This window comes from Atractosteus spatula, chromosome 10 (genome assembly GCF_055471065.1).
Source record: "Atractosteus spatula isolate fAtrSpa1 chromosome 10, fAtrSpa1.hap1, whole genome shotgun sequence".
Taxonomy (NCBI): Eukaryota; Metazoa; Chordata; class Actinopteri; order Semionotiformes; family Lepisosteidae; genus Atractosteus; species Atractosteus spatula.
In genome coordinates this window covers 1,214,995-1,233,492 of record NC_142715.1, presented here as the reverse complement: position 1 = coordinate 1,233,492, position 18,498 = coordinate 1,214,995, and the positions used below count along the sequence as shown (strand labels likewise).

Below are 18,498 nucleotides of genomic sequence, written 5' to 3'. Positions count from 1 at the left end.
TTTCGCTTACTTCAGCTTACCACCCGCAGGCCAATGGTCAAACTGAGCGTATGAATCAAGAACTACTAACCTACTTACGGGCATATATCTCATCGACCCAAGATAACTGGGTGTCTTTGCTTCCATGGGCAGAATATGTTCATAATTCTTTGTATACTTCTTCGCCCGGCATGTCACCATTCAAGTGTGCCTTAGGTTATCAGCCTCCTCTTTTCCCGGACTCCCCGCTGGACACAGAAGTTCCTTCTGTTCAGGAGTATATCACTAATCTGCAAGACTTCTGGAAGAAGGCTAAAGCCGCCCTTCTTCACACTGCAGCTCGGCAGAAGACCGTGGCGGATCGGCACCGTCGAACCATACCCAGATTTCGACGTGGACAATTTGTCTGGTTGTCTACCCACAACCTTCCTCTAAAGCAACCTTCTGGCAAGCTTGCTCCCAGGTTCATCGGTCCTTTTCGTGTCCTCACCCAGGTTACCCCTGTAACTTATCGGCTGGCCTTGCCTCCTACCCTCAGGATTTACCCTACATTCCATGTTTCCCTCCTTAAGCTCTTTCGCAGGTCCACTCTGTCTAAACCGCAACAAAAACCCCCACCACCTCGAGTAATTGATGGACTTCCTGCCTACACCGTAAATAAGATCTTAGATTCCCGATGGTCTCGTGGATCCCTGCAATACCTAGTGGATTGGGAAGGCTACGGTCTAGAGGAGCGGTCGTGGGTAGCGGAAAGAGATATACTGGATTCAAACCTGATCCGGGATTTCCATCAGAGTTTCCCTAATCGTCCAGCTAGGGCGTCGGGAGCCGCCCATAGAGAGGGGGGTAATGTTACGATCCCTGCCTCTCAGCAACGAAAGAGGCAGAAGAAGGCGTAGCCTTAGTTCATAAGCCCACCTATCAGTGTACGCTTTCACCACCACACCTCCGTCTCATCTGGTATTTAAGCATTAGTCTTTCCCTACCCCCTCGCTCAGTATTGTTTCCCTTTCGAGCTACTTAGTTGCGCTACGCCTTCTACCTCCTCGTACTGTTCTGGTTCCGACTTTGGTTTATCCCTTTTTACTACGTCTTTTGGATTACGGCTCGGCTTCGGTTGCTTTCTCCTAGTTTGGTTCTCTGGCTTCCCCTGGACTCTCGGCTCTCTCCTTCGTCTACGGTTTTGGATTACGGTCTGGCTTTGGCTACTCTCTCCCTGTTTGGATCACTGGCTTCCCCTGGACTCTCGGCTCTCTCCTTCGGCTACGGTATTTGGATCACGACTTGTCTCTGTCGGCTCCCGCAAGTGGGTTCACTACTTGGTTTCGGTTTCACTGGCCGAATCCGTAACATTACTAGGAGGACAAACTGGAGTTTTCAAATCAAGACCAAGAATAAATTTGTTTATACGGATCTATCGGTCACATACTGTAAATGTATTTGTAGATTTACAGCCTTATGATCAAACACTGTCCTTTGGCCTCTTTATTGGTCAATTGTAAAACCTAACAGGAATCATACAGGTGGGGTTGGGGGTTTCAGACAGTTTTCAACATGTTTTCTACACACTGTAGGAAATACAATCCAGAAGGAGAAAAGACACACAGTGACAGGGAGGAGTGATGTCACAGCTCTCAGCAGGACAGGAGCAGCAGCAATGGGAGGATGGACAAATGACGAAGGATTGGTGCAGGAGTTTTAATTCTCCTCAGTGCTGGAGACTGGAGACTGAAAAATTCAATTTGTTCAACTCAGATCCATTGGTGACATAGTTATATTACCTTATATATTAATGTTTATTATACATAACTGGAAGGTCGAGTGTAAAACTGACAGACAGCAGACAGGAGGGGTTTGTCCTGCAGTTGCTCTCAGACACTGTCTCCTGTCTGTGTTTCTACATCTGGTCTCCACACAGTTAGAAAGACATAGTGACAGTAAGGAGTGTTGACGGGGCTCTCGATCAATGGAGGAGTTTCAATTCTCCTCAGTGCTGGAGACTGGAGAGAGTCTGTTTCTCTTACCTGAAAACCTCACTCCAGCATCATAGACATGAGGAATGCTATACTGTTTCACTACAGTTTTACCACAGTCCCTCAGCGCAGACTCTGACCCGCTGCAGGAAACAGCACCCAACAGGACTGATCCAGACCCTGGTCCAAAGTGAGCTCCTCCTGGTGCTGAAACAGCAGATCCACAGCCCAGCTGTCTGCACACCACTGCAGCATCATCCAGATCCCAGCCAGAGTGACGTACTGTCCCCCACTCTCCACCATGATACACCTCTACTGTCCCCTCACAGGGACTGGCTCCATTCACCAGCCTCACATCAGAACTGCCTGGAGAGAGAGAGATAAATACGCATGACTATGACTACAGAGGACTGAGACTTTTTCTTCCTGGGTATTGGGAGCTATAGTCCCTATAGTGGACAGGGGACATAAAAACCGTAGTGACTATGGCTCTCAGAACACAGACATTAACCACTGTGCTCTGAGAGCTGTGATCAGTACATTGGACAGGGATGTGTGATGCCAGAGTTCTAGGACTTGTGTCCTGGATTTCTGGAAGCTGTGGTCACTGCAGTAGACAGTGACTGTGGAGTCAGAAGCCTACATCACTGACACATGGTCTGTTGTATCTGTGTCTCAGGTCCTATATGTACAAACTGTATGATACCACTGGCTGCTGCCTGTTTGTCCATATAAGGTAAGAGATTTAAAGTGAGATCTAATGATGTGTCTCTTTACTCAGTGTGTTGTATTTGAAAGTGAGACCTTAGAAAACACAAAATAGAAACAGTACAAAAATGTTCACAAACAGATAAGTGCTTTATAGATTGTGCTTAAATATACCATTAATGAACCATTATCTAGTTAAAATATAACTAGATATTTTTAGATTAAACATTCATTCACTTTCAGTTTGCAGTATGTAATGTTGTTCCCTTATATAGTACAAATCATTTTTAATACTGATTTTTTACATTCAGATTTTTTTTCACTTAACAAAGTCTTTTCAGCTTATAAATGTCAAGATCTATGTTAATATATGACTCACAGAATGAATTCCATTTAAAACACAGCATATTCCAAATGTATAAGATAAGTTTATTGTATGTTTAACTAAAATATGTTATTGCAGTAAATGCCCAGCCATCTACATTGGAGAAACAGGAAGGAGACTCGGAGACCGCTTCAGAGAACACGTCAAGGCTGTGAAGATTAAAGATCTCTCCAAGCCCATTGTTTCTCATTTCACCTCTGATGGCCACGACCACTCTAATCTCTCCGTCTGTGTTCTCAAAGACGGTTTTCCGAACTCATACATCAGAAAGACCACCGAAACTAAAATTATTCTGCAGCTAGGATCACACATTCTCCCTTCCCTTAACGACAGATTACTGTTCTTTTAAATTTTCTCCATTCATTGGAAGTTTCATTTCACACCTCTCTGCACCCATTCTGACTTCACACCTCTTGATTGGCCTCTCTTTCTGTCCCCTGCTCCCGCCTCTCACTCCTCCTCCCTCCCAACCTTTGTTCTCCCGCTACTTTACCTTTGCCTACTGCCCTGTCTCTCTCACACCTGAAGAAGGCTCCACGGCCGAAACGTTGTGTTCTCTTTCTTCTTTTTTTCAGCATGGAATAAACCTATTACTTGTTCCTTTGCAGCCTACGCATGCTGACGCAGCTACCCACCTAAAATATGTTTACCAACCATGTTCTTGTGTTTTTGTCCTGAGACATTCTGGTCCTGATTCTCAACTGATGGTGACAGGCAAATTAAATATTTCACTTGTATAATATTAATTAAATATTCAGTTTTCATTATCCGGCTTAAAAACTTGCATTTGAGTATGCATTTTAAATGCAGACTCCACAGATTGACTGTTTTATCTGCATCTTAGGTCCCAAACGTAATAACTGCATGGTAACACTTTGTATGTATGTGGTAAGAGATGAATCACTCTGCTCTGAGTGTCCCATTTGAAAATGAAAATGCAATCAGTACAAAACCTTTATAATAAACAGATGATTTACATACTATACTAAAATATACATTAGCATGTACAGTACCTACTCAATTTCCAGTGAATATTTAACTAGATTTGTTTTTAAACCTTCACATTCAGGAATATTTGGAATATATATTGTTTCCATTATATATGACAATTCATTTGTAGTATCGATTTTGCTTTACATTCATACATTTCTTTTGCTCTGGAGACATGTTAATGTGTGCCTATTGTATTTTTAGCATTTACCTGTTAACTAAGTATACTTAATTTTCATTATCCAAACTTGCATTTTCATTATGAAAGCTTAAAAAACTTCATTATTTATACATTATACACTCCAAATGCACACCACAAAGAAAAAAAAACACTAATCACACACATCGCAATATAATAAAAAATAATACCCAGCATAAAATAACCTCAAAACACAAAATTATTTAGCTATCAGTGAATCATCAGTCAGATACTGTATAAACATTAGTTTCTACATATTATCCTTTACCTTTACTACAGTACAGCCTCTACGTGTTAAATTATTGTTGTAACACCTCTGTGACTAATAAGACTCCACTTTCTAAAAATAATTGATATTCTGCTTTTTCTGAAGGAGTAAAGAATGCCACCTTTACTATAGTACAGCCTGTCCCTTTTAAATGGAGTTTTTAATGAAAGTTCGGGAGGAATGAAGTCAGCCGCGCTCATTCGACACAGCTGCTGCAATTCTCACTAATCCTGACGTAAGCAACCTGTCTCCATAAATACCAAACGTCACCCTCTCCTCTTCCTCGTTCGTTTTCTGCATGGTTTGTTTTTGCCTAGCTCGAATCCGTGCTCCCTTCTCATGGATCTACAAATCTGCCGCTCCGATGAAGACCTTTTCTGCAGCGCAGGAGACTCTCCTACCCTTCTCATCCAGTCCACCCCCACGGCTCCCCTCACCTCCGTCTCATCGCCTCCTTCAGCCGCCGTGCCACATCAGCGCCGCTCATCTCCCAGCCAGTCCCCACAAGATCCAACTCCTCGCCGAAGACTGCATTCCGCCGTCGTAGTCCCTCTCTCATTACGTTTCTCCACGGCAAAATCTCCAAACAACCCCGGCTTCTCTCGAGGATGTCCCTGCCGCCGCGCTTCACGCACATCGGCTCCCCCTTCTCCTGGATCATCTCTCGCGATTTCCAACCGGACTGTAGCAAGCCTCCAGAGGATACTTCGAAAACGTGGCGTCCATTTTAAAAGAAACGCTTCCAAAAAAAAAAAAAGCCCTGGTTTCCCTGTACTTAACCGCAGTCTACACAAGGAAACATCAACTCCCCAGCTTCCCCCGGCGCCCTCTGATGACATCACCCGTGCCGCCGCCACTCATCCCAACGTGAGGACCCCGAGGCCGCCCGCGCCTCTGCCTGTCGCATATTCTGTCTTGTCTTGTCCTGATATATCCGTGTCTCTCTTCTTCCAAGCAATCCATTCCTCTGCTGAACAACTGCACCTAGCCTCTTCCACCCAGCCTCCTGCCCCCTTGCTGCCGAGTCTAAGGCCCCAGGCTCACGCCTCTCCCCCCCCTTCTCCGCTTAATCTAATTTCTGCACTCTCCTCTGTCTCTACCTCCGGCGTCCAACACGGCTCAAGCTCCGCTAGCTTGGTGCCTTCGGCCCCGGTTTCTTTTCTTTCGGTCCATGCTGCTGTCTCCACGGCCCGAAGGCCAGCTAGTAAACGACCCCCAGCTCAGCCAGCAGGCGGCCCTTACCCTCCCCCACCCCCTGGCGTCCAAGACGACTCGGCAGCCTCCTCAGTCCCTAACGCAGCCTTCGCCCCCGCTTCAATTCCTCCTCAGTCCCTAACACAGCCTTCGCCCCCGCTTCAATTCCTCAACAGTCTTCGGCTTCCATATCCCAAGCCACTGAGCTTCAGGCCCCAGATCCGTCAAACCCCTCCTACCACAACCTGCTTTCCGCTCTTCTCTCCTCATCTTCTCCCTTCCTCGGTGTCCAACACGGCATCCGTCATCCCATGCCTTCGGCCCTGGATTCCAATCTCCCCTCTACTAAGGACTTTCCTCTCCGAACAGCCGTTCCTCTCCCAGCTCCTCCTAACACACTAACGTTTAGTCCTCCTTCCATTCCCTTTTCACTCCGGCAGCAAATTCTGAGGTGCGGACGTCAATCTAGCTCACCTTCTCTCTTCCTCCACTTACAACTCTGATTCTAGAACAGTCGACTGCGGCTCGATTTCCGTTACTCTCAAATCTTCCGACCCTCACTCTGCTTCAGTCCTTCGAATTTCCGACTTCTGATTGGCTTTCAGCATTTTCTGCGACACCACGTGCTCCGCCTTTCCCCAACGTCATCAGGAACTCGACGATTACATGCACAGCATCCCCGATCTATCTGTCCTTTTCGAGGGCTCCCTGTTCTACGATTACCATAAGCAGTTCTTGGCCGAGGCCGCTGCCCGCCTACTCCAACGGAACCAGCACACCTACCGGGGAGCCCTCGACATTGAGCTTTACTGCCGCACCTTCACCGATGTCCAAGCCCTTTCCTGCGACTTCTGTTCCTCTTGGACACATTCATCAAATCTTTGCCCAGATACCATCTGCAAGCCCAACCCTGACTCCGCCCCTTCTCCCCCACAGCATCTATTCTCCCGCCAGGTCTTCTTCAAACCTTCCCGGTCCAAAGATGTTCGCGGTCGCCCCATCGTGATGATCAGAGGCCAACAAATTTCCAACATCTTCAATTCCTCTACACGTACCTCTCCCCTTCGTCACTTCCTTCACATTTGCAGCTTCTGCGGCGAAGCTCATGCTCGCTCTGCCTGCCCCCGCCGGCCCTTCCATGCTCGCTCCACCTTCAGGGTTCCCAAAAGACAACTGGCTTTTCCGTCTACCCCAATCGACATCCCCGCTCTTGCATTCGGCCTGCTCCGTCACCCCGACCCCTCTTCCACCCACATCTTACTCGACGGCCTTTCCTTCAGATTCTCACCAGGCCCGTGCACACTTCCTTCTTCCTTCGTCTTTTGCAAAAATTTGCAATCTGCCACCGCCGATCCCCAGTCCGTTGATTCCTTGCTAGCATCCAAAGTCCAGAATGGTTTCCTGATCGGCCCACTTGACTCTTTCCCAGTCCCTGCATACCACATCAATCCCATCGGCATAGCGGTTCGTCTGGGCGCTTGGCTCACTAAGGCCAACATCTCCAGCGCCGTTAAAGTTATGCCTTTTGACCCAGACCTCTGGCACCTCTTTGGAATTCATTGGCGGAACACGTTCTTCGCAGTCCGCCTTACCTTCGGTCGTAGGAGTAGCCCAAAACATTTTCGGTACCTTAGCCGAAGCTCTCGGCCGGATCCCCTCGAATAACTATAAGCTTCCTTTCTCGTCCACCTTCTCAACGATTTCCTTACCATAGACTTTCCTCACACCCCACCTGCAAGAGCCTCCACCTCACTTCTTTCCGTTTTTAGGAAACTAGGGGTACCCCTTGCCATGGACAAAATAACTGGCCCCTCTCATATAATCCAATTCCTCGGGATCACCCTCAATTCCATCAATTTCTCCGCTTCCCTGCCTCACGACAAAATCGACAGGATCCAGATGTATTCTTCTGCCAAATTTTGCACAAAGAGGGAACTTCTCTCTCCGCTCGGCCACCTCAATTACGCCATGCGTATCATCCCTCAAGGACGGTCTACCTTCTCGACCTCGCCTCTTCCGTGCCCTCTCTTTACCACCACGTAAGCCCTTCAGCCAACCGCAAATCCGAGCTCAGGCTCTGGCAGCTTCTCTTGGCCAACTTGAATGGCATATCTCTTTTCTACAATGACCTCCTCTCTGACACTGAGGATATCCAGCTTTTCACAGACGCAGCCCCCTCAGTCGGTTTCGGAGGCTATTACAAAGGCCAATGGTTCGCGGCCCCTTGGCCTCCTGATTTCTTTCCAATCCCTCTCGCCAACCAGTCATCGGCCTTGTTAGAAATATTTCCAATTGTCGTTGCTGCTTCTCTTTGGGGCCACAATTGGAAACAAAAAAAAAACCGTCCTCATCCATTCGGCCATCCATGCAGTAGTTCATATAACCAACAAAGGAAGGTCTTCATCCCAATCCATCATGAAATTCCTCTGCTGCCTTAAACGGATTTCTCTCACACATCAATTCATCCGCGTAGCTGCTCGCATTCCAGGCCACCTTAATAAGATAGCTGAGTCTCTCTCTCGCTTTCAATTCAGGAACTTGGCACCAGATGCAAGACTGAACCTGTGCACAGTACCTCCCTATTCGGAACTCGCGTTCCTCTGAATCATCCTTCCATCGCTATCTCCAGCTGGCCCAGCAAACTATCCTCTTAGGGATCGCCCCTTGAACTCTCAATTCTTACTGCACTGCCCGGAAGGGCTTCCAATCCTTCCACCTCTCCGCGAACATAAAATTCCGTTCTTTCGACATTCTCACCGTATCATCCTTCGTTTGCTATCGTAGAAACTCACTCAAGGTACGAGCATCCACCACCAAAGTATACCTGTGCGGCATCCACTCCTTTTCGGCACGATCTGTCCATCCCTTATCCACCCTCAAATTACTCTCCTTAAAGGCTTTCAGTGGCTTGAAAACCACTTCCGAACCTACACGCACCACTTACCTCAGACATCCTTGAATCCTGCCTCAACGTTGTCAGGTCAGGTTACCACTCGCCCTGGGTCGACTGCCCTCTTGAATCTTTATTCTTGTTAGCCTTCTTTATCTTCCTAAGGCGCTCCGAAATTACCGCTAATTCCACATCCTTCGATCCTTCTCCTCAACCCTGCTTATCCAACATCTCCTTCCGCGACGCTGACCTTCTATCTCAAGAAAAGCAAAACCAACCAACTCAGATCCGCCACTCTCACCTATTATTCCAAACTCCGTTCCTACATAAGCCCTCACGAGCCTCTATCCCATTACGCACATCTTCGCACCTCTGCCGGAGCTTCGCCTACTGCCCCTCTGTTCGCAAACGAGAAGGGCCGCATCATGATACCCTCCTAAACAATTCTCCGGGCACTCCTTTAGATCAGGGGCCGCATCCTCCGCCGCTCGCCAGGGCTTACCCGAGTATCTCATCAAGCAACTCGGCCGTTGATCCTCTGAGGCTTACCACGCATACATTAAAACTAACCCCGGTAAACCTCAAGCAGGCACTTTCTCTCCTCAGCTGAATTTGCCCAATAATCTTTTGTTTTTGTTTTTCTGCACTGGTGACTGGGGGTCCCGCTTGGTTCTTTTGGGGGTCCTATCCTCCCCGTCCAACGGCCGGGAGGTTGGCCCTCAGCCAAGCGGGTTACGCCAAATCTCCACATCCCAATAAATGATTCTAATTTCTCCCAAGCTTCGGCTGCTGTCATTCCTCGTGAAATGGAGTTTTTAATGAAAGTTCGGGAGGAATGAAGGCAGCCGCGCTCATTCGACACAGCTGCTGCAATTCTCACTAATCCTGACGTAAGCAACCGGTCTCCATAAATACCAAACGTCACCCTCTCCTCTTCCTCGTTCGTTTTCTGCATCCCTCCTCCACCCCCTCTCCACCTTTGCAGCTACCCCATTGGTCGCATGGGGGTCCTATCCTCCCCGTCCAACGGCCGGGAGGTTGGCCCTCAGCCAAGCGGGTTACGCCAAATCTCCACATCCCAATAAATGATTCTAATTTCTCCCAAGCTTCGGCTGCTGTCATTCCTCGTGAATGTCTAAACACAGCAAACCTGGTGTACATGGTGTTCATCAGACGTTGCGTTTCTTTTCTTTAAACCACATGAGACAAAACCACACAAGACAATTTTCCTGTGAGTCTGGTGTTGAGAGGAAATGGGGCTCCTCTGTGTAACCTCTGTGTAAGCTCCTCAGGGCTATAAACCGGCAACCATTAACACATTTCAGAAGAGACAGACGACCCCAGTGATGGAGCTGCAGGAAGAGGCTGTCCTGACATCTGCTGTCTCTAACACACTAGAGATGAGGAGGTCAGAGCCCCCAGATACACCAGGAGGCTGCTGCAGTGGTGGGGGTGTTAGTGTGAGGAACTGGGACTTGTCCTCCTTCTGAATGTTCATCAGACTCCATTAACTTTCCAGTCCCCCGTCTTTCTTAATCAGCTACTGTCTTAAAGTGTTAATGTTCAAAATAAGCAGCTCTCTACACTGTAAAAAAACATAGCTGTACTGTATCTCTTTCATATCCCTCGATCACAAAAATTGTCTTCCTATGTAATATAACTTCCTCTAAAAAAATACTCCAGGCTGAACAAATCCTATAATCCCAAAGGAAATACCTGCAATTAAATCTCACACAGACACAAGACAGGAACCCCAGACTGTCTGAACACACAAAGAGGAATAATGGCAGCAAAATAAATGGTTCTGAAAAACAAGAAGCTGTAAGACCAAACTAGGGGCTCCTGTTTCAGAAATTACTGTATATAACTAAAACTACAATGGTGCTGACTGTGTTTCACTGACAAGACTTTCACTAACAATCTACTTCTCTAGGAGAGTCAGTGCTGTGCAGCAGGACTTGCGTTCTGTACTGGACAGTATTATCACTCTGCCCTGGTGGTATCTGTGTCCAGTAACACCCCATAATACAGACAGGCTTCCTCAGTAATTAATTTGACAAGTTTCTGTGATAAAACTATCCCAGTCTCTAGAAATGCTGCAACAATTATCTAAATATGTCAAATAACCCCTGGCACAAACACACTACTTAATAAAAAAGGTAATTAATAGTCTTCTTATTAACACGGTATGCACAGAAAAGTTCCTACAATTAAATTACTCCACTCTACAAAATGACATAACTACTGTATTATCCAACCTTAAAATGTCCTTGGCTCAAAATACTCCAGTCTTTTACAACACATTTACCTCCAGTAATGTCCCAGTCTCTGATAATTCTCTATTTAACAAACATGATATCAATGATACTACACCTGTCTGACATAATTATTCAGGCTAAAGATCTCACCTTCAGTAGAAATACTTTTCTCTTTCATAAGAGTTCTATCTCTAATTAAGCCACAGTCTGTAATAATAAAATGGAATCTCAATAATACCTCAGTCTTTAACACACTTAGCTCTTTACATACTGTACATCTGACAGTAATAATAAAATGGCTGAGTCCCACTTACTGGCTGAGCTGTGCAGCACCAGGAAAGCGAGAGAGAAGATGGACAGGCAGCTCTCCATTGTCATCAGGACAGAGCGCAGCTGAGACCCCTGTCTTCACCCATGAGCCCACAGGGCAACTGAGCTACTGCTCCGCACCCTGGACACCCAGTAACAACACAGCCCCCCACCCCGCCAAGCACACACAGCACTGCCTTTTCAGACTGACAGCAGGAACCTCTCACACAGGCGGGATGGCCAATCACACAGGGCCCTTTCAGTCTTCTCCATATATATCAGAGACACATCACTGTTTCCTCTCCCTGAAGACACTCCCAGCAGCGCGGAGGAGAGGAGAGACAGGAGCAGCTCTGTGTCTCACTGGAGGAAACAAAGATACAGATACAGATATGACAGACAGCAGGGCTACAGTACAGTCAAATCTCCACCAAACTTTGAGGTTCAATGAAAACTTAAGCTACAGTCCTAAGCAAATAAAAACTATGAAATACAATATAACCATATACATAAGTGAGAATTGGATAGTTCTAAAAAAAATGTATTTTGATCATAATAGTTATGATATTAACTATTCCCCATCCAAGCACAGAAATGTATAAACATTGCCAACCATTCAATTAGAATTCCAAGCATTCTGGGAATAAAGCACAGTGCCCACCAGAATAACACAATCCAGCGAAGAAACCGGAAAAAAAAATCAAATTGGAATATCAACCTCACTTTTATTTTTGCCACATATAATTTCCATAACTGTGCTGGTGACAAATGGGGGCACTATAGTTTACTTTTCAATTACCCACTAAGGATAGCAGATCACTTCTTCTCCTGAAATTATTATTTCATTAGACTATAATCAGCTAGTATGATTTTCTCAGTCTGATATCCACGTGACTGAGGGAGCTAGGGTATCCCATTTTAACAATAGAGTGAGATCTTGTCTGTTAAATAACATATTTATTAATATCACAGACCTCTGAGTGTGTCTGAGGACCAGTACAGGGCTGTTCCTATCAGAATGGAGGCTGACTCTCAGAGCTCCAGTGTCAGTATGAGGAGAAGCTCTCAGACCTGACTGCTGCCAGAGCCTCTGAGCCTGAGTGGCCATGAGCACTGAGCTCCTCAGCAGCTGAGAAAAGCCTCCTGTCTCCTGTGGTCACAGTGTGGTGTAGTTTAGTGAGGGCACAGTCTTCCTGCTATTTGCTTCCTGTAAATACACCTAATCTCCCCTTCAAATCTGTCAACACATGCTGTAATCTGCCCATCTCTCTCTTCTCTTTAACGTCATCCTCTCTCACATGCTAACTGCATTGGCTTACAGGTGATAAGCAGAAATGAAAAAAAGTATGAAAAAGTATTTTTCTCCTTCTTGTTTTCTTATTTTCTTCTTGATCACATACATAAAATATTGGCTTTTCTTACATAAATCTCTCTAACTGCCATTACATCATATTCAGTTTTTCCTTTTCTTTTTGATTACAATGAGCAGCTGGAGTAGGATCAATTATGGCTTTAATAACACCATTTGGTTCCGCTTAGAATGAACAAGGTGTTTACTGCTTTTATGAAGCAAGTTGTCTTATTTTATATTTCGTTAAGTTCCCCATGTAGTTGTTCAAAAATGATTTTCCAGAACAATCGCTAATGTTTGAACTAACGTCCTTTCACAAAATTCAGTCTAACCGGCTCATGGTGTACATGTTATCAGGCTGGAAAGAGAAGAAAAGAAACGATGACACCTCTCTCCTTCTGTTTTCAGCCTGGAATAAACCTCTACTGTGTTCCTTTGCAGCCTACGCATGCTGACGCAGCTGCCCTACTTGAATTAAATGTCGTCGTGACCGGCATTGTGACGTCACACGGGGACGATACCGTTAAACGAAGTGACTCTGGATTCTTGCTATCAAGCTGTTTACAGCTCAGCGTTACTTCTTAAATGTAACTTCTTTAATATTAGATTCACATGTGAGTCTTCAGTCTTAGCTGTGTGCATTACCTAACTGCCCCTCCCAAAATTGCGTTCTTTGTCCCACGTAATCCCAAATGATTTCCGATGTTTGGTTTAATTTAAGTGAAAAAAAAGTTTTCCTCTGTGTTTCGCTTCGCAAAGAAAAGACCAGCTTCGCTGGCTGGAACATACGAGTGACGTACATGTGCCGTCTGTGTTATTGTGACACAAGTGTTAACCCGCTTGGTAACAGCTCCCAGTGGGCATTGATTCGTCGAATATACGTATATTTACGGCGAAATTACGGCTATACGTATATATACGTCGCCTCGACGTATAATCAACGTCGAATTGCAACCTTAAAATCGACGACATGAATAAACGCATATATAACGTCGAAAACACATCTAACACAGTGCCTGAGGCTTTTTACTGTACAGTATCGTGTGTGCCGCAACTAGGAGTATACGGCACTCTGCACAGTGTACGAAGTAAATTATTTTCCCAGTAATTAATTTACACGTGTATAATAAATATAGTAAATATAATAAATTAATTACTGCGAAAACCCGTATAAATAGACCTCTAACCATATACGTATAATATACCTCTAAAGTTATATATATATATTTGCGCTGATGTTTCTCTTCTGCAGGGATCTTGTCCGTGCGGGTGAGTGCCAAATGTTTTGCTCTTCAAAGAAAAGCAGCGAGTTTCAACACCAGCGACACTTTGGGGGAAATTTGAAAAATTCCCGGTCTGAGTGTGTGTGTGTTTGTGTCTGTGTCTAAATAATAGACACATAATTTGTGAATAAATTATTTATTTACTATTATGTGTCTATTTTTTTGTGGAATAAATAGACTTGCAGGCGCCCCGTCTCGCACCCGCTGCTTGCTGGGATAGGCTCCTGCTCGCCCGCGACCCTGTACAGGATACCGTGGTTAGAAAATGGATTGGACGGAGTTTCAGAACCTCTTCTGAGTTCTGTTGGACTTGCAGCGCTCGTCTCTGTGTGCAAAGGGAGAATGGTAGTGTGAATTTTGGTAAAACGCCAGGAAATTAACACATTGCAGGTCTTTTTGTCTGTTTCCATAATAGTAACACCAGCTGTCAGTGGGGATGATAGCAGAGGGAGGAAGCCATGGGGATAGTTTGGCCAGTTTGGGTTACAGCCCTACTCTCTGTGGTTTTTGATCATCTCATCCAAATCTCATCCAAACACAGCACCTTTTTACAGTGAAGTATCCCCGTCACTATACTGGGGCATTAGGTCCCACGCAAGATCGCAGGGTGAGGTCCCCCTGCTGGCCCCACTAACACCTCTTCCAGCAGCAACTTCAGCTTTCCCAGGAAGTCTCTCACCCAGTTACTGCCCAAACTCATACCTGCTGAGCTTTAGTGGGTTGCTAGTTGTGAGTTGCAGGGTGATATGACTGCTGGTGTTTTATAACACTCTAAACACCAGGTTGTTTTGTAGAGCGATGAGCAGGGGGCATGGCTTCTCAGTCAGTTAAAATGTTCTTGTGTCCTGGAAAAAAAAAACATTAAGTCACCAATGACTGGTTAACATCCAGTGGTCCAGTTATCAAAATAGGTCGTAAAATCATGGAAGCGCCGATTTGCTTAATGACCACTTGATGGCGTGTGTAAAAACCGGTTAACAGCGCTAGTCTTTTTTTCAATGTAACACCAGTCTAAAAATTGCTGCTGTACATAGGTGCTGTGTAGCTTGTGCCCTTGATTTTCTGTTTTAAAAATAAAAAAATCCCTTTTCCTCTTCATTCCGATAGTTACAATTCTGACAGGCACAGCAGTGTTGGGGTCTGAGAGTTGGAAGTGAAACTAATCAGTTGGGCTAGCAGCTCAGTTAAACAGTTCATATTAAAATGGCCATTAACCGAGTTGAGCTGAAATCTACAGTGACTATATTCTGTTTCTCTATAGATTCTATATACGCCACTATTAGATACACTCTTGCACTGTGCTGGGAATCGGTTCAATTACAAAGAACAGCATAGTGTCCAGCTGGATTTTCAGACATGTTGCAGATCAGGTTGAAATGATCTCTCACTCTTATTCCCTCTGGTTAATCTGGACTCTCCAGATGGGCCAGACCCAGAGTTAGTGGTCAGGGGGATGGTGGGCACTGTCCAGTTCATTCTCCTGTCCTTGTCCTGTTTCCAGACTCGCACTCCCTGTGGTATTTCTTCACTCTCACAATGGGACAGACCCAGATGCCGGAGTTTGTGGCTGTGGGAATGGTGGACGATATCCAGGTGGAATACTACGACAGCGAGATCGGGAAGATCATCTCTCGATGACACTGGCACCCAGGCTCCGAGGTCGAGGAAGCCACGAACAAGGTTCAAGCAGGCCATGATTTTTATCTCAGCATGAAAAAAAAGCTGCAGCTCCTGATGTCTCACCTGAACCACACGGGAGGTGAGTTGATGACACACACATTCCAAAAGTCTCCATTCCTCCTCCCTGCTGAAAGAGCGCTTGGCTCCACAGAGGTATCCTCAAGGCTCCTGTAACAAATTACTATATATGGATGTTAACAGTACTGTCTCACACTAGGCGGGAATGCATTCTATGTGGAGTTTGGATGTTCTCCCAGGGACTGCATAGGATTTTTCGGTCTGGTCCAGTTTCCTCCCCATCCTGGTAGCCTGGTTATATTATCACACTGACTTTCCCTCAGACGCCACAGGCTCACAAGCCACAGTTTGGAAAGGGATATTTGCAGAGGTGCCTGATCTGTGCGTAGCAGGTCAACGGACCTACCGGGGAGTGGCTGGCTGTGAGTTGGGCGATGAAGGTACGGCCCGAAACGAGAGCTGGGACGCTTACGATGACCAGGATGTGATGGTCTACAACATGAAGAGCCACAGCTGGACTCTGCTCATCCCACAAGTAGTCATTGATACGGTGCGGCTGCAGGCCACTGACAGAGAATTTCTACCAGCCACTGTGTGGCCGGATCCTGAAGAGCTACCTGCTTCAGGAGAGGAACAGGCTGATGATGAGAGGTCAGCTCTTTAGTCTATGTGTATTTCCTCTACAAGTGGCCAGAAACATCCCGAGCTGTTTCCACACTGTAGCACTCTCCCATTGTTGGTGTACTGTCCATTAATTCCCTAATGGAGTGATGATGTTGCTACATTTTTTTTCCGGTTTCTTTGCTGGAATGTGTTATTCTGGTGGGCACTGTGCTTTATTCCCAGAATGCTTGGAATTCTAATTGAATGGTTGGCAATGTTTACACATTTCTGTGCTTGGATGGGGAATAGTTAATATCATAATTATTGCTACTGTGGTTTGGGTCAGTGAGCAACAGACAGCAGAATGACCCAGATAGTGGGCACCCCTTTATTTGCATGGCTGTGGCCACACATAGAGGTCAGTGGTATCAGGGCATTAGGGATGTGTAAAAGACCAGTAACAGCTGCCAGTGCGTTTGCTGTAATCAGTGTCCTGTATTTTTCTCTCTTTTCTTTACAACTCAGCATCAGGGCTTAAAGGCAATGTGAAATATAATTGGTAACTGATACAGGGAAGCCAAGGTAGGAGTCATATGATGACAAAACTAGTTACAGTTCATGCATTAAAATAATGCAAGTTTTTTTTTTTTCTGTACAGCAGAAAGGACAGTTAAAGAAACTGCAAGCAAGACATTGTGGTAGTCACTGCCTGATGACATAAAAGATCGACTTTCTATGTAAAATACTGTTACTCTTTATTCCCACATGTTGCAGTGAAGCCCAAGGTCAGGGTCTTTCAGAAGAAATCTGGGGTCTCTGGGGGGACAGAAGTAGTCTGCCTGGCCACTGGCTTCTACCCCCGGGCCGTGGAAGTGACCGTGCTGAGAGACGGGCATCCCATCCCAGAGCAGGAGCTGAGGGGGGGGAGGTGTTGCCCAACGGAGACGGGACCTACCAGCTGAGGAAGAGCCTGAGAGTCAGTGAGGAGGAGCAGAGCGAGAGACGCAACTATCCCTGCAGGGTCCAGCACAGCGGTCTGGACAACAAGCTGGAGGTGAACTGGGGTGAGTGAGAGAGAGATCTATCCCGGTCTGGTGATCAGTGCTCTCCTGCACTGTCAGTCTGCTGGATGACTGGGTCTCTGGCACAAACTCTCAAGACCTGCACTGCCAGGCCTGACCAGCAGGATGTCCTGAGAGACGCACTGGTGTGCGGACTGTGATCAAACCTTCAGCATAGAGCTATGTGAACAAGTAACACAGGAGAGTGAACTACTGGAGCTGAGAATCAGCCAGGAATCAATCTGTTTCGGTGTCGATGTGCGGTAAAAAATGCACGACACTTCTCACAGAAATAGAAGACGATGTGTGAGAGAGATTCTCCGCAGTTGGATCTCTGTCCCTAAAGACAGAACAGACATTCAGCTGTTGGGCTCAGCTCTGTCTTGTTTGACATTGTGACAACCCGGGTGTACATACCAATTTAGCCTCATTCTAGAATGAGCACAGAAAACACTGGATACTAAATCACACACAACGAAACAGACACATACGGTATTCTCATCAAGAGCTCATTCGTCCCTCTACAGTGTTGACAGATCCAGAGCCCGACGTGAACACTGGGCTCATCGCTGGGGTGGTGATCGGGGTTCTGACTGTGGCTCTGCTGCTGCCCGTTTCTGCCTTTGTCCTCTGGAGGAAGAAACGACAAGGAGAGAGAGGTGAGAAGATCAATTTGGACAGCAGACATAAGAGATAGGAGACAGGGTGAGACAGGAGAAAATGAAAAAAAAAATTTTTTTGGAATTTCTGTTGGATCTGCAATTAAGTTGTTGCAATGTATCTGAGTTGCTTATTATTATACGCAGGTGGGGTTTCATCTGACAGTCCATTAGCTACAACACAGCTCAGATTAGAGCAATTCACTGCTGTCTCACTAACACTGATCTGTGATTTGACATCCTAGGAGCCCAGAGTCCCGGCTGTATGAGCACTGAGGTCAGATACACTGCAGCCCAGGATGACTGTGATGAGTCCTGACAGTGGGAGGCCTCTCTGACTGTAGGAATGTTATGACATATAATGTAACTGATGTGCAATTGCCCGGCAACACAGCTGTCAGCTTGTTGCTGTAAGATAAACACAATAAGTTGTGGGAATGGGGAACAAGCTGCCCAGCCATGTGGTGCAAGACCATAGCCTGGCTTCTGTCAAGACACAACTGGAGGAGGTCCTCTAATCAGGATAGAAGGCTCTTCTCTACACAAAGGGTGGTGGAAGTGTGGAACAAGCTGCCCAGCTAGTTCTCTCTGGGCTTCTGTGTGACCTTCTGACCTCTCCTGTTGTGTCTTGCAGGAAAAGAACAGAGTGACACTTTTTCCAACAGTTCTGGTCCCTGAAGAAGCTGTACT

General features: G+C 46.1%; 1 protein-coding gene across 1 annotated transcript; it reads left to right on the top strand.

Moving 5' to 3' along the window:
* The first annotated feature begins 5,110 nt into the window (after positions 1–5,110).
* Positions 5,111–18,486, top strand: LOC148824448 (H-2 class I histocompatibility antigen, alpha chain-like). Its single transcript, XM_088926150.1, is given in 7 exon segments — positions 5,111–5,186; positions 15,289–15,421; positions 16,048–16,136; positions 16,863–17,003; positions 17,006–17,152; positions 17,677–17,808; positions 18,443–18,486. Coding segments are annotated over 7 exon segments (762 nt in total).
* The last annotated feature ends 12 nt before the right edge of the window (positions 18,487–18,498 follow it).